Consider the following 14,481-nt stretch of genomic DNA (forward strand, 5'->3'; position numbering starts at 1 on the left):
AGTATACTGGCACTGAGGCTGAGGCTGAGGCTCTGAGGAGTTTTGTACTGCTGGTCCCAAAATAAATTATTAAATAAATTATTAATGTATTTATTTATTTGGATTTTGCTCACACTTTTTTCAGTAATAGCTCAAGGTGAGTTACATTCAGGTACATTGGTTATTTTGCCTGTCCCTTATTAGTATTGGATTGTCAGAAATCCAGGACTGACCTACAGCCTCCCTCCTGGAACTGGGTAACTTGGCAGCTCTGTCATGGTGTGGTGCCCTTAGGCATATGCCTTCTCTGCCCAGTGGCAAATGAAATCCAGTCCCAGATAAAAGGGTGTTCAACCTATCGAAAAGATTATTAGCAATTTTAACCCATGAAGAAAAAGGAACAGTGGTTATTTACTCTTTGTTTTCAGCTTGCTTGAAACATCTCACATTATCACTTTAATTGTGAAGAGACTCCTGGGAATTGGGGAAGCAACAGGAAATGCATTTCATAAAGCTAAAAAAGATACAGGATGAAGTCATTTCATTTGGTGCCCAACTAAATTGAATATTTGGTTAACTGGGACACTCATCAAGGAAGAAAGGTTGCTCTATTTAAGAAGCAACCACTGTTACCTTGTTGGGATGTGTGTTTGCTTACTGGAAGCCTAAATCTCTTTGTAAACATTTGCTTGATTCTAACCTGGGGCCTATGTTAGCACAGACTGCAGAGTGCAGACTAAGCTGCTTCCTTGGCAGCTTTTCCATCTAGCAAGCCCTGATGGCAAAAATCCACTGGTTCACAAGCCATTGCAAAACTCAGGCTTTAAGCAGGGTCACTTGCCAGACTGATAAAACTGCCTATCTCCAGCCCGCTTTGCTCTGGAGAACACACTGTTCTCCAATAAGGTGGCAATTCTATGAAGTCGTGTCAAAATATGGGCTTCAGTTCTATAATGGCATTAGAGCAAGCCTAACTTGTCATAGAATGCTAGTGCATAGCAGTGGCGTAGCCACAGGTGGGCCTGGATGGGCTAGGGCCCACCCACTTAGGGCACAGGCCCACCCAACAGTAGCACACGCCCACCTCTTCAATGCTGCGTTCGGCACCTAACCCTTACCGTTCAGTGAATCCAGACTGCCCCAATTTGACTGCCCCTATCGGACCGACTGTTCACTTGTCTATTAGATTGTAAGCTCTTTGAGCAGGGACTGTCTCTCTTTGTTAAATTGTACAGCGCTGCGTAACCCTAGTAGCGCTCTAGAAATGTTAAGTAGTAGTAGTAGTTTAGCGGTAGCTGGTGGGGATCCCAATTTCTACCAACTGAAGACTTCCCCCTGATGCTAACGAGAATGCTATTCTTCACGATACTGGCACCTGCGCATGCTCGGTTTTCAGCGCATGCATGCTGCAGACTGCCAAGTTGGAAAGAAGCATTTTTCTGACAGCTGAGAGATTTTTTTTTTGGTGGGGGGTGGGAGAGGGAGAACACTTGGTGCCCACCCACTTCTTGCCTAGGCCCACCCTAAATCTGTTGTCTGGCTACGCCCCTGGTGCATAGTGACCTTGGTGTAGCAATATCAAGGCACAACTGCTTATACCAGGTCAATCGCAGGTGTAAGTTGCCACACTTAAGTGCGCCTTGCATTGTGCACAACTCATAGTATTCTATAAGTTGTGTACGTTGCTCGGCGGAACACACATTACATGCACATGCTCTGCCGACAGGTAGTAGTAGCCTAATGGTTAGTGCAGTGGACTTTGATCCTGGGGAACTGGGTTTGATTTCCACTGCAGCACCTTGTGACCTTGGGCAAGTCACTTAACCCTCCATTGCCCTTGTGAGCCCTCTAGGGACAGAGAAAGTACCTGCATATAATGTGTACAGTGCTGTGTACATCTAGTAGCGCTATAGAAATGATTAGGAGTAGTAGTAGTATGGCCTACTGACAAATGTGTGCTGAGGAATTCTGCAAGGGGCACCAAACCTGGCACCAAGAAATGAGTCCAGAAGCTATACACCGAGCAGTATTCCACAATGGCAAGTATGCAGGTACTTGGCATTATAGAATAATGGAGGAGTGGCCTAGTGGTTAGGGTGGTGGACTTTGGTCCTGAGGAACTGAGTTCAATTCCCACTTCAGGCACAGGCAGCTCCTTGTGACTCTGGGCAAGTCACTTAACCCTCAATTGCCCCATGTAAGCTGCATTGAGCCTGCCATGAGTGGGAAAGTGCGGGGTACAAATGTAAAAAAAAAATATGGGAATAGGGAGGGAGATACGTGCCAAGTGATCACTTACTCCATGCCAATGGCAGGCATAAGTGTTTGTGGCTATTTTGCTGCACATTTGTGATCCCACCCATTGCCTACCTATGTCCCACCCTTGTGTACATCCCCTCACATATATTGTGGGCACAACAATGCTCATGTATGTTATAGAATAGCATCAATCACATATACAGTAAATGTCAACTAGCGGTGCCCCTTACCCGCGTAATTGCAAGTATTCTGTAACAGGATGGTAGTCGTAGAAGCAGACACATTTAATAGAGGATAAAAGATATTTTATTGCAAAATCAAATGCAAAATCAAGCCCAACATGGCCATGTTTTGCCCAAGACCCTCCTCCCCCCCCCCTGGAGTTTGGCGGTTCTGTATTGCCTATGATGAAGTGAAAGGTGCACACCATACGGCAATGTTTTAGCCCCTGAAGCAGCCCTTGCTGGGCAAAACACAGCCATGTCAGGCTTGATTTTACATCTGATTCGTCCATAAAATATATTTTTTTATCCTCCATTGACCATATTATTTGAATATTTTTACTGCTGTAACTGCTTATTGCTCATGTTTGATCTATTCTTACTGTACACCGCCTTGAGTGAATTCCTTCAAAATGGAAGTACATAAATCCTAATAAATAAATAAAATGTCTGCTTCTACGACTACCATCCTTTTGGGACTAGCAAGACTGCTTGCCTGCTTATTTCCTAAGTATTCTGTAACATACACAGGTATTTGGGGCATGGATTTAAAGAATTGCCTTTTTAAGTGACATGCACACCCTGTTTACAGAAGAATGCCTAGCACACGGGTATATGACATTTAAAGGTGCCGATCCTGCGTATAAGTAAACATTGGCATGCAATTGGTGCCTTAATTTAGGCACATCTTCTAGAATTGTCCTTCATTTCTCTGTGTCAAGCTGTGAATGAATCTCACAGGCAGTGGCGTAGCCAAGGGTGGGCCCGGGTGGGCCAAGGCCCACCCACTTTGGGCTCAGGCCCACCCAGTAGCAACACACCTATGTTGTGGCTGGCAGGTATCCCCAAGCCCCACCAGCTGAAAACTCCCCAACAGATCTTCGCCTGCAGCGACTGATACATACTGCTCGCACCAGCCCCATAGCCTTCTCTCTGATGTATTCCTGGAAACAGGAGTTGCATCAGAGGGAAGGTTGTGAGGCCAACATGAGCAGGAGTTGCGTCTCGCTGCCAGTGAAAATCTGCTAATTAAAATCTGTGCAGGGGAGGGGGGATATTTGAGAGACCATATGGCATGCAGGCGAGAGAGGGAGAGACCAAATCACTTGTGGGACAAGGCAGAGTTCTGCCCACCCATCTTAGGCCCAGGTCCACACAAAATTGGGTGTCTGGCTACGCCCCTGTTCACAGGTACTGCCAAGGCTGGTATTAGACACACTGGGGCCCAGAGCAGAAACTAAGAAGTGAGCTGAGCCAATGCCAGGAACCCTGAAGCTACTCGGTGGCAGCACTCAGCTTTGTCAGTGGGGCCCTTGTGGTACTGGGGTCCGAGGCCCTGCTTGCCTTCTTCCCCTCTAAAACTGTTCCTAAGTTCTATGGTCTCAGTTAGCCCAGTAGGACCAATGCTGTAAATGAAAAGGTTAGAAGACACTTCAGCTGGAGAACAGGAACTATGGCCTTCAGAGCTAGAGTGTGCCATCTGGGCTCAGAACTCTCATTTAATGTATGGCCCTAGAGTTTTAGATATCTCTACTTCTGACATATATTCCTGTTGGCAGAATTTTACTGCCATTCTGCACAACCTTTCAATGGCACTTTCTATCCCAGTACAACTCCTTAGTCAGGCCAGTTAAGAGCTAAGCTTCTACTGAGGCTGGGCTGGGCATTCGGGGTCACCAGGAGATTAACCCACTGCTCTCTTCCCAGAACCTCAGTGGGATATGGTTTATATTTGGGAGTCACAAGAGAAGGGGGGCCAGGCTTTAACCTCCCAGTGAAATGTACCAAACTTTTATTTTTATTAAATGAAAACAAGAGCTAACTGTAATAAACAAAGGATTACCCGATAAGAGGAACAGCTGCCATCTTCTTTTAGTTAGAATATCTGCAAATAATGGAAAATAAATTCTAATATTTCTGCAATATCTATTTAAGGCAGCAAATAACCCTTCAAAACAAGTTCTCCTTTTTGGGTCTTTTGCTTCCTCTTATTCCTGTTATTAAGTCTTTATTTGATCTACTATACTTTTTTTTCTTAGGTCTGCACATGTCCATGTACCTTTCATTAAAGTCATCCCTAGAGGGAGTGGCCAGATGGCTAATATACAGAGCTGGGTGCAAGCAGATGTGGATTCAAAGCTTGCTGCTCATATTGGCACACCTTGATTTCTTTCCAGGCTGTAGGGACTTGTACCTGTTAGTAGTTTATTACAAAGTGCTATCTAAATGTAGAAGTAAATAAAATCTGCTGCAAACTCTAGTGCTTGTTATTCAAAGTCTTGATTTACTTACACTGGTGGGTGTGGTTTGTCAGAAGGAACTTTCCGAGATTTTAAACACTCATCTCCCCATAGGGGTGAGGTAATCAGACCACTCTGTGGATTATCATAGCACAGTGATGACAATATGAAAGAGAGGAATGAGACGGTGCCAGCTTCAAATGTATCTCAGCAGTTTTCTGGTTCTAAAAACAGATTATTTGCAGAGATGGCAAGTCTCACTCAGTATGAGCATGTCACTCTCATTCGCAGGCACCCTCTCTTGGTCTTTGAGCCCCTTTTTTCGGTCATTAGTACCTGATCCTGATCACTGTTTTCATGAGGGGTAAGCCTAAAAGAAGGAAAAGCAAGATAGCCTCACCAATGGGACGAAATCTGACCACACTTTTCTGTATACTCCCTCCCTCTGGCCTCATCTCTTATCCCTGTATCTATAATATGAGCACACATGCTATGAAGCTTATGCATGTGAAGGACAACTCTATATGGTGCATTTAAAGCTAAGGCGCCAACCACACACATATTTCTAGAACACAAGCACTTATGCATATGACTGGCATAATAATCAGTAGTTACACACATAAACACTAGAAGCTATTCTGTAAAATGTGTACTGAAGTCCTTTAGCTTGTCACTGCATGGGGGGGGGGGGGGGGGTGCCAATGTGGGCATGTCATGGGGATTTCACCTATAGAAGCTTGCTACTTATAGAATATGGCAATATAAGTTGTGCGTGTAGCATGGTATGCCCACCTATGCCTGCCATTGAGCTGACATAAGTGACCAGCCCCCCCAATATTTAAAACAAATAGCCAGTTAAATAGGGTTTAAGTTATCTCTGCTGAATATTCCAGTTAGTGGCTATATTGCACGACATAATCGGTTAGGGGCAGATATTCAGCACCTAACCAGCTATGTTGAGCAGTTAAAATAGGCTGCTTATATAGCAGGCCTTCTTTGACCACTAAAAATTTAACTGGTTAGTGCTGACTATCATCACAGCCAGTTAACTTTTTAGAGGCCAAAATAAACCAGGATATTCAATGCCGGTTGCCAGATGCTACAAGTTATTCAATATCTGGGTTTAACACTGGCAGTGGACAGCAAAGATGCTGCCCGTCGCTAGTTGAATATCGGGCCCCCATGTCATGTCTACATTTTGGTTCAGGTTCTCAGCTCAGAGAGTTTACCCATGTTGCTTCCAACTCTGTCAATATCCTTTCAAAGGCTGCAACGAAAAACAAATATCATTTATTTGCTGCTCTTTTCATTTGGAATACAATATGATGCTTAAAATTTTCTAGATTTTTACCCTTGATGCACTGTCTGAAAAATTCATTCTTTGGCTTTCAATCTTTCTCTTTGAGGTGGTAAATCTTACTCTTTGTGATAGTTCACCCTCGGTATCTCTGTTTTTTTTTTTTTTGGGGGGGGGAGGGGTAGAGGGGGTAGGTGAAATATTGTTACCAGCCACTGACAAGGGAAGGAGCTCTCAGAAACACATAGGTGAGCTGATTAATTGCATGTTTTCCTTCATATGCTCACCAAGAGGAACCTAATTCCTAGGAACATACTTCTTTGGAAAAGGCAGGCTGATTTCATTTTGAAACTAGAACAAGCAGCTGAAGGAAATATCTTCTACTGTTTTTTTTTTTTTGCCACAGTTGACCCCCTGAGCTCATAGCATTAGCAAAGCATTCTGGGATTTGTAGTCTTGTTACTGTTTAAAGATCAAACCATTTGTTCTTCATGATATGACACGATCCCTCTAGGTTAGCCTTACATTGCATATTGTACACAAAGGAGACTGACACTGCACACACAAATGCTTAAGGATCAGAAAGGGCTTTTATTTAACATCAAGCAAATTTCCAGGTAACTGCTATGTTTGTTTCTTAAGACATGACAATTGGTAGGCAAGGAATGAAGCCTGTTGTGGACAGGCACAGAATAGAGTTTCAGTGATCCTTTTTAAAGAAATTGTTCCAGAAAGAGGGGTGCTCTTTGTGGACAGTACTACTATGGTTTCCTAAACATAGCCGCCTCATGTTGGGAATCAGGAGTGTGAACAAGCTTTTGAAACACTAATTCTCAGCAAACCGACTGAAAAATGGTAATAATCAGCAATGGCTATTTCATTCTTAACTGCTAGCAAGAGTCACACACCCAACAAACTTACATAAAAGATAACCACCAAAAGTAGCTAGTAGCTTAACAAATGGACAGAAATAAAACACAAGAAAACCAGTATTTTCTTATTTTAAATAAATGGATTCTCCAGCATTTTATGAGAAAAGGCCAGTGAATACTGATCAGGTTGACCCCACACATGTTAAACATAAGAGATAGTTCAAGGGTCCCATAATCGTAGAAGCAAAGAAACCCCCCCTGTTTACAAAGATGCGCTAGCAGCTGCCAGTGTGGTAATGCTGACACAGCCCATTCATTTTGAATGGACTGTGTTGGCATTGCTGCATGGCTTTGTAAGCAGGGGGGAAAGTGTGGTCCTGGAAATATCCTGTGGGGCAGGGCTTCTCAAATCTGCCCTTGTGACCTCATGCCCATTCAGGTTTACAGAATATCCATAATAAATATGTAGGAGATAAATGTGCTCATTTTATATCTCCAGTGTATACAAATTTATCTAATGCACAGTCCTTGTGAATATCCTAAACACCAAACTGCCTTAAAGGGGTCCCTAGGACAGTTTAGGAAAGCCCTGCAGTAGGGCACCTTTCCACTGGTAAAAGATCTGAATGTTTCCCTATGGGGTCCTGACAATTACATTAAGGTAGGCATCTAGCTGTCTTCACATCTGCACGTGAGGTGCAGAATTGCTTGAATGCAAGATGGTAACACTGTAAACAGGTTTAATGGATGTTGCTCAACCAAACTCCCTGACTCATAGCTTGGGAAACAGTAAACACCATTTCCTAGAATTCAATTTTACTTTTATTATTTTCCGAGGGTAACTTGTGATTTCTACAATTCTTTGGTCACATTGATTCAGTGCACCTCAATTTCACTGTTTGTATGTATATCTCCATGAAAAGGACTAGACATCACTTATAATGTTCATATATGTATGTATGTATGTATATTTTTTGTTTATTGGATTTATCAAGAGCTTTTCACCTCTATATATAAGCAACGGCAGGAGAGGAGGCCAACCTTCTCCATCTCTTATCTTGTTTACAAGACAAACAAGACAGGTAGATAATACGATAGTTAAAACTGGGGTGATTAACCATTAGTTAGAGAGGCCTGGGATCCCAAGAGTTTGGTCCATGTCAGAAAACATTTCCCCTGTTTAACAAATAACAGAAATGGACCCTCCATTACATTTGGGGAGACTTCAGAACTGTAGATTATGGGAAAGTCTTGTCTTTATTGTACCCTTAATGTTCAGACCCAGTATTGGTTGTTTTTTAGGGTGGGGTTGGATGTCCTGCAGGACTGGAGAAGTTCTGGGTCTGCCTGCTTTCTTAGTTCTGTGTCTGTGGATGGTGACTGTGGGCCTTTGGACTCAAGCGGTGTCATGGTATTTAAAGAAATGGCCTGGTTTGGGTAAGTCTTCCTGAAGGTCTCATTATCCACAGTCCCGTTCTTTGCTTTCAGTGTTGTCCCTTGGACCTGATGCTTCCCAGTTTTGTTTCTTTTAATCAGATAAAAAAGCAAAATGAGGCTCACAATCAGGAGCAGGAGAATTAGGCAGACTGGCACAATGATGCTGAACATATTAGCTTCAAGGAAGCCAAGGACTGTGCTTTCTTCCGTAGGTGAGGCACTTGCAGTCACTTCGGCTTCCCACCTGGGAGAGACAATCTTATTCTTTGTCATATTACTGGATACTTCTGTTTCTTGAAGCCATGGTCCTGCTGTTGGTGTTGAAGGGTGTTGGCTGCTTTCGTTTCTTAGCTTATGGGGGACTTTAAATAATGTTGCGTTATAGGGGTAAGATGGATCATAAGCTCCTGTTGTGAAGCTGAGAAGAGAAGCTGCAGGTGGAACCCCAGTGGCTGCCAATTCAATTTGAAAGCTGTAATTCTGGAAGGAGTGGTTATCATTCTTTATCTCAAGCACCTCAAGACCAATTAATCCTTCATTTAAGTCATTTTGGGTGAATACATCAATAGGAAGACTCTGACTTTCATTGTCCCTGGAGATTTTCACAAACTGGCATTCTTGAGGTGCTTCAAGAACTTTGAATGTGGGGACACTCTTTGTCCTGTTGGCCAGTTCATTTGCATCCAGAACTTGTGTGTTGACTAGAACTGTGGTTCCTCTTGGCCACAGAATCCCTTCCTGCATTCTAAGCAGAGGCTTTACTGTGATAGAAACCATTCCTGTGGCAGTTGATGCTTCAGAAATAGCAAGAAACCAGAATTCATCATGAGAGGAGGAGAAATCTGTAAATACAAAGGCCACGTCTTCATTGTTAATTTGTTTCTGAGTAAATTCTTCCACTGCTTTGTGGTTGATCCTCAGCTGGCCAAACTTGGGAGCCTTGATAACTTTGTAAAGGACCTCTTGCTGCCCTTTTTCAGAGACAGCTAAGAGATGATTTGGGGATAGTGATGTTTGGTTCTGAACTTGTGGAACTTCTATGGGCATCTTACTTATTACAGTTAAAGGTATCTTACTTATCACAGGTGTTACAGTAACAACCAATGAGGTAGAGATGGCTGGATGATGCTTATCAGAGATACTTAGAAGGATGGAATCAGTAACATTGTTTTCAGTGACAATAAACATTAGGCTGCCTTTATTGATGTCTCTCTGGGTAAAGCGAGTGATTGGCACAGCCCTGTCATGATGATAAGCCATGAAGCCACTTGTTGGCTTATTGATGATGGTATATTCAATCTCTTCTGGGGTACTGTCAGGGTCCACCACATTCAAGTGCTCTGGGGTGAGAAGTACAGCAGAACCTGGAGCAACATGTAGCATAGGAGTGTGGGTCATTAGTTGAGGTGGACTTTTGTTCATGTCCCTCACAGTTATATTAAATTGTTCCGAAATAACAAGTGTTCCTACTTCTTGTGGAGGCATGGTAAATGCCTGAGATCTAGGCCAAAGCCAGGCCCTGAAATGAAAGCTATCTGGTTGGACCGCAGAGCCACTGTGGACATATGCCAGGTCACCCTCATTCAGATCTGATTGCAGGAAGTAAGGATGCTTTTCATCGATGGATTCATCAGCGATAGAGAGGTGTCCATAAGTAGGGAGCTGATTCAGTAGAAACACTACATCATAGGATGTTCTTGTGGATTCTGGAACACTAGCCAAAAGGTTTGAGGCATCTAGCACAGAGTTATTAATTGATGCATTCTGACCCTCTGATACGGTAAGGCCTGTAGAAAAAGCACATATCATTAGCTGATGAATATAATTTGTACAGGTACAGTTCATTATCTGTTGGCTTAATTATTTTATAAAATGTTTATTTATCAAACAGTCTCAACATCACAATAATGGAATCACAAACAACATGACTTTTATACAGTACAAAATACAAATAACTGCCCCACCTCCAGGGTGTGCTTTGATCCACAGAGAGCCAGAATGAAACTCAAGACTGTGCATTTTTACTACCATGAAAATGCACATCATCAATAGCCACACAATCACACATACCACTGTTATGGTATCAGTTTAATTGTCAGGATTATTGAAATATATGTAGCATAGTTATTGATTATGCTGAATCAGATATACCAATATAAGAATACAACTTTAAAAACGTATTGAAACAGCAGCATGATAGCAGGACTAGTCAATTACAAACACTTAACAGAGACAAAAGGTACTGGGATATAGCTTCCTTCTCCTCCCACCTAACAAGGACTCATAACAAAAGCATGACTACGTGGATACTTGAAGGATCACCAAGACATCTCCGAAAACCAAAGACCCAAGAGACAGAAAGTCTGGAGAAGCCATTGAAGACAAAGACCTCAGAGGAAAACCATAAACAAGGCATTTGCTTGTCAAACCATTTGCTAGTTACCTCAGATATGTATATCTGCCCCCTCCCATCAGCTATCAGACATGAAGACGCCAGGACATATGCAGAAAGGAAAGACTTATAATGTGATCATATGAACAGACTACATTAACCATAATGCCTTGCAAATTATCCAGTGCAAACCAGGAAGCAAATGCACACAGGACATGCACTCATATTTCCCTGCAAACAGACTGTATAAAAAGCCTGAAAAGGTCCAGCTCATGCGCTTCTTGGGACCTGCTTCTTCTTGGGATCTGCTGCTCTGGGGACCTACAGCTCTACCCTTCTGTAACCATGTGCCATGTGCTCATCACTCAGCTTTGTAACAAGGACTTGTAAGTAACTAATAATTCATATTTACCTTACTTAAGCACAGATTCTCTGTAAGACTCTTATCTCTTGCTGCAATTGTATTTTGCAAATTTTAAAGGCCCTCATTGCGCCCCAGGAATACCCTTCTCCAGGGACAAAGGGTCTGCGCTTCCACTATGTGTTGGACCGCCTGCCTAAATCCTTTTGATATTCCATCCCAGTGATATCTGTGTTGTTTAAATACCAGACAGCATGAGTCTAGGATAATATCCATGACCATGGCCTTCTGTCTATCAGGATCTAAATGAATCTATGTAGTAGCATGTATTCTATTAGAATGTCACAGTAATTTAGATAGACATAGAGTGTTAGTTATGTGTGTGGCTTAGTTTGTAGTATCAATGAAAGATGAAGAATACTCGAAAATAAAGACAGAGATAGATTTCAGAAAGAAGACTTTAATCTTACCAAGTTGTTCAGTTAAGTACAGACATCAGACAGTCTCTGGTTTCAGTCGCACAGGGCCCTGCCGTCTGAGCAAGCGTTGGGGAGAACTCCAACTTTCTCTCAAAATCTTATCTCTTTTATAGCCCCAAGTTCCAATAGAAATCTATTGTGAGGTACCTTTTTTTTCTAATATTTCTCAATTTCTGAGATCATACTTTCGTATCCGGCCACATGCGCATCTGTACCATCTGTCTTTCCGTTCTAGCTATTTCAAGAGATTACCCCATATCCGTTAAAGTCAACATGTTTTTGGAACATTTTGTTTTTTGTCGTTTACCAAAATATCTTTCTGTTAAGATACCAGTTTCACATCTTTCTTTTGTAATACCTTTCACAACATCTTATGATCTCTGTGCCATCTGATGGAAAATAAGTCCCACTTTAAAAACCTCATTTTATTCCTTTTACCCATTATTCTTTCATTATAGGTGCTATATTCAATTAAAAAGTTGTACCTGGTTGTGTTAAGACTCATTGTTCAGACCTGCTTTTTGCAGATTCTCAAATATGACATCATTAGCTTGTTACTTGGCCTAGTCAATACTCTTTCAGTTGCTTTAGGCTGTGTAGCTTAGCCTACCACTATTCCAGTGGTAGGTCTGAAGCTAGGCCACATATTAACAATTTTAAAATAAACTCCTTTTGAAGCTAAATATATATTCTGTTTTTTTTACATATGTTCTTAAACCTGGTAATGCAGGTTAATGCAATCCAATAAATATACTTAATTCCTTTTATTCTTGCAATTGCGAATATTATTATCTTAATTGGTGGAGAAATTATAAATATTGGCGAGTGCTCTGGAGCAATATATCCCCAAATTAAATATTTCTTATAACGTTACATTTTAATTCTTACAGTACCTGTAGTAGAAATAAATTCTTTTTTAAAGGTTAGATGTGCACAGCCTTTGTGTGAGACCACATGGTCGGAGCACATGCTCTTAAAGGCTTAGAAATACAGCACATGCTTTGAGCAATTTCCCCCTGCTCTTAAATATCATATTAGAACTGTAACATTTTTGTAACATTTTAATGGATATTAAGAACTGAAATTAATTCTTGTTACACCACCACTCATACAGCCCCCCAACCATACACCCTACCTATCTTATCAACTCTTCCACTCATTGCAGAAACCACTACAACATAGCAGAAAGAGGTACAACACATGTGAACAAACTATGATGGTGCCTTGCAGCCATAGTGCTGCAAAACGTATTTCCAATACTTGACATAGCGAAATAATTGCAAATTATTAATCCCTTTACAAAGTCATAGTTCAAGATGGGCTCATGCTTTCATGTGGTTCAAAACTGTAATATTACTTTCTGCACCCACAAAAATGGATACAAAGTACATTTTTTATGGCAATCAATAATCTGGCCATGGGCTATGTCTCAGGTTCCCTCTCCCAGTCTCCCAATAGTAACAAACTATAAGTGATAGGCAACTTGCTCTCTATAGTAGCCTCTATAGCGCCTATCGCCTGAGTCCACAACATCCCCAGGTGAGGATACTCCAGAAAAATATGTAAGCAGAAGCCCATATATCTATGTATTATTGTTTGAATATTATTACTGCTGTAATTGTCTATTGCTTATGTTTGACTTATTCTTGATGTACACGGCCTTGAGTGAATTCCTTCAAAAAGGCGGTAAATAAATGCTAATAATAAAACAAATATATCACTCACAGCACAGAGTGATATCTGTGTCCCACAATTTCATCTTATGTCCTTGTTCCCTGGCAAGATAAAGTCTATGGGTCATTTGGAAAGAAGGTTTCCTGATAGTCCAGTAAGGAATCTATTACCATCGTTCCAGCGCTTGTTTAAAATATCAGTATCATAGTTCACTCCCAAATCCTCGGTCCAAATCTGAACCAGTCTGTCAATATGTGAGCAGACCATCCTGATACCAAATAGTAAGATGGTTAAATTTCTGGGGTAACCCTTGAAATTGTTCATGCATCGCATTCCATTTCACACTACTACCACTATTTAGCATTTCTATAGCGCTACAAGGCGTACGCAGCGCTGCACAAACATAGAAGAAAGACAGTCCCTGCTCAAAGAGCTTACAATCTAATAGACCAAAAAAAAAAGTAAACACACTGTCCTGTGACTGCTGTTTTAATGTGAACCAATAATGGCGAACCTGCAAATAATGGATAAGATGATTATTAGGGATATCCTAAAAGTGGTCAAAAGTGGGAAATCCTTCATCTTGTAACAAGGGAATATCACCCAGCATCCTACACCCTGCTGTCACCCAGCATCCAATGCAGGAAAATCTCATCCCTGGTTGAAACTGAGGGTTATTTATTTATTGCACTTGTATCCCACATTTTCCCACCTGTTTGCAGGCTCAATGTGGCTTACAAAACCTGTCATGGCATCACCATTTCAGGGTACAAAGATACATTTGGTGGTACAAAGATATCAATAATATCAAGGCTAACAGTCGCTCTATTAAAGCAATTACAGAACGAAGACGATCAAAGTAAGGAAGGAATGTTGATGTGTTGTGGTTAGTTATGGATTCTTGTGGTAGGCTTTGGTTCCCAACCAGCGCTAAAAAGGGAAACATTTTTTGGGACCTATCCAATTATAACTGTTATTTTAACAACTTTGTATTTAAATGCTCTAATATAGGGGCTGACCCAAGCTTAGTGGGCTGGCTACTGATATTTAGCGGCACTTAACCAGGCAATGCTCCTGAATATTGGTACAAAAATAGCCATTTTGAAAGTGGGCAGGAAAGGGGGGTTCTAAGGATGGAGTCAGAGAGGAGCTGCCATCATTCACAGCCGGTGCCCTCACAACTAAGCGACCAAATTGGACTGCATAAAGTCCTAACTTTAGTTGTTTATCTATGTGGGTACTGGTACTGAATACTGGCCTGCACCTACTA

At 41.7% G+C, this 14,481-nt stretch overlaps 1 protein-coding gene across 1 annotated transcript in view; it reads right to left on the reverse strand.

Annotated features, from left to right (window-relative positions):
* Positions 1–6,567: 6,567 nt before the first annotated feature.
* Positions 6,568–14,481, reverse strand: part of CSPG4 (chondroitin sulfate proteoglycan 4) — a 195,435-nt gene continuing 187,521 nt past the window's right edge. The window contains 1 exon segment of the mRNA XM_030186859.1: positions 6,568–10,092. Coding sequence (XP_030042719.1) covers positions 8,144–10,092 — 1,949 coding nt within the window. The 3' untranslated portion in view covers positions 6,568–8,143.

The sequence above is a fragment of the Microcaecilia unicolor genome, chromosome 1, assembly GCF_901765095.1.
Source record: "Microcaecilia unicolor chromosome 1, aMicUni1.1, whole genome shotgun sequence".
Classification (NCBI taxonomy): domain Eukaryota; kingdom Metazoa; phylum Chordata; class Amphibia; order Gymnophiona; family Siphonopidae; genus Microcaecilia; species Microcaecilia unicolor.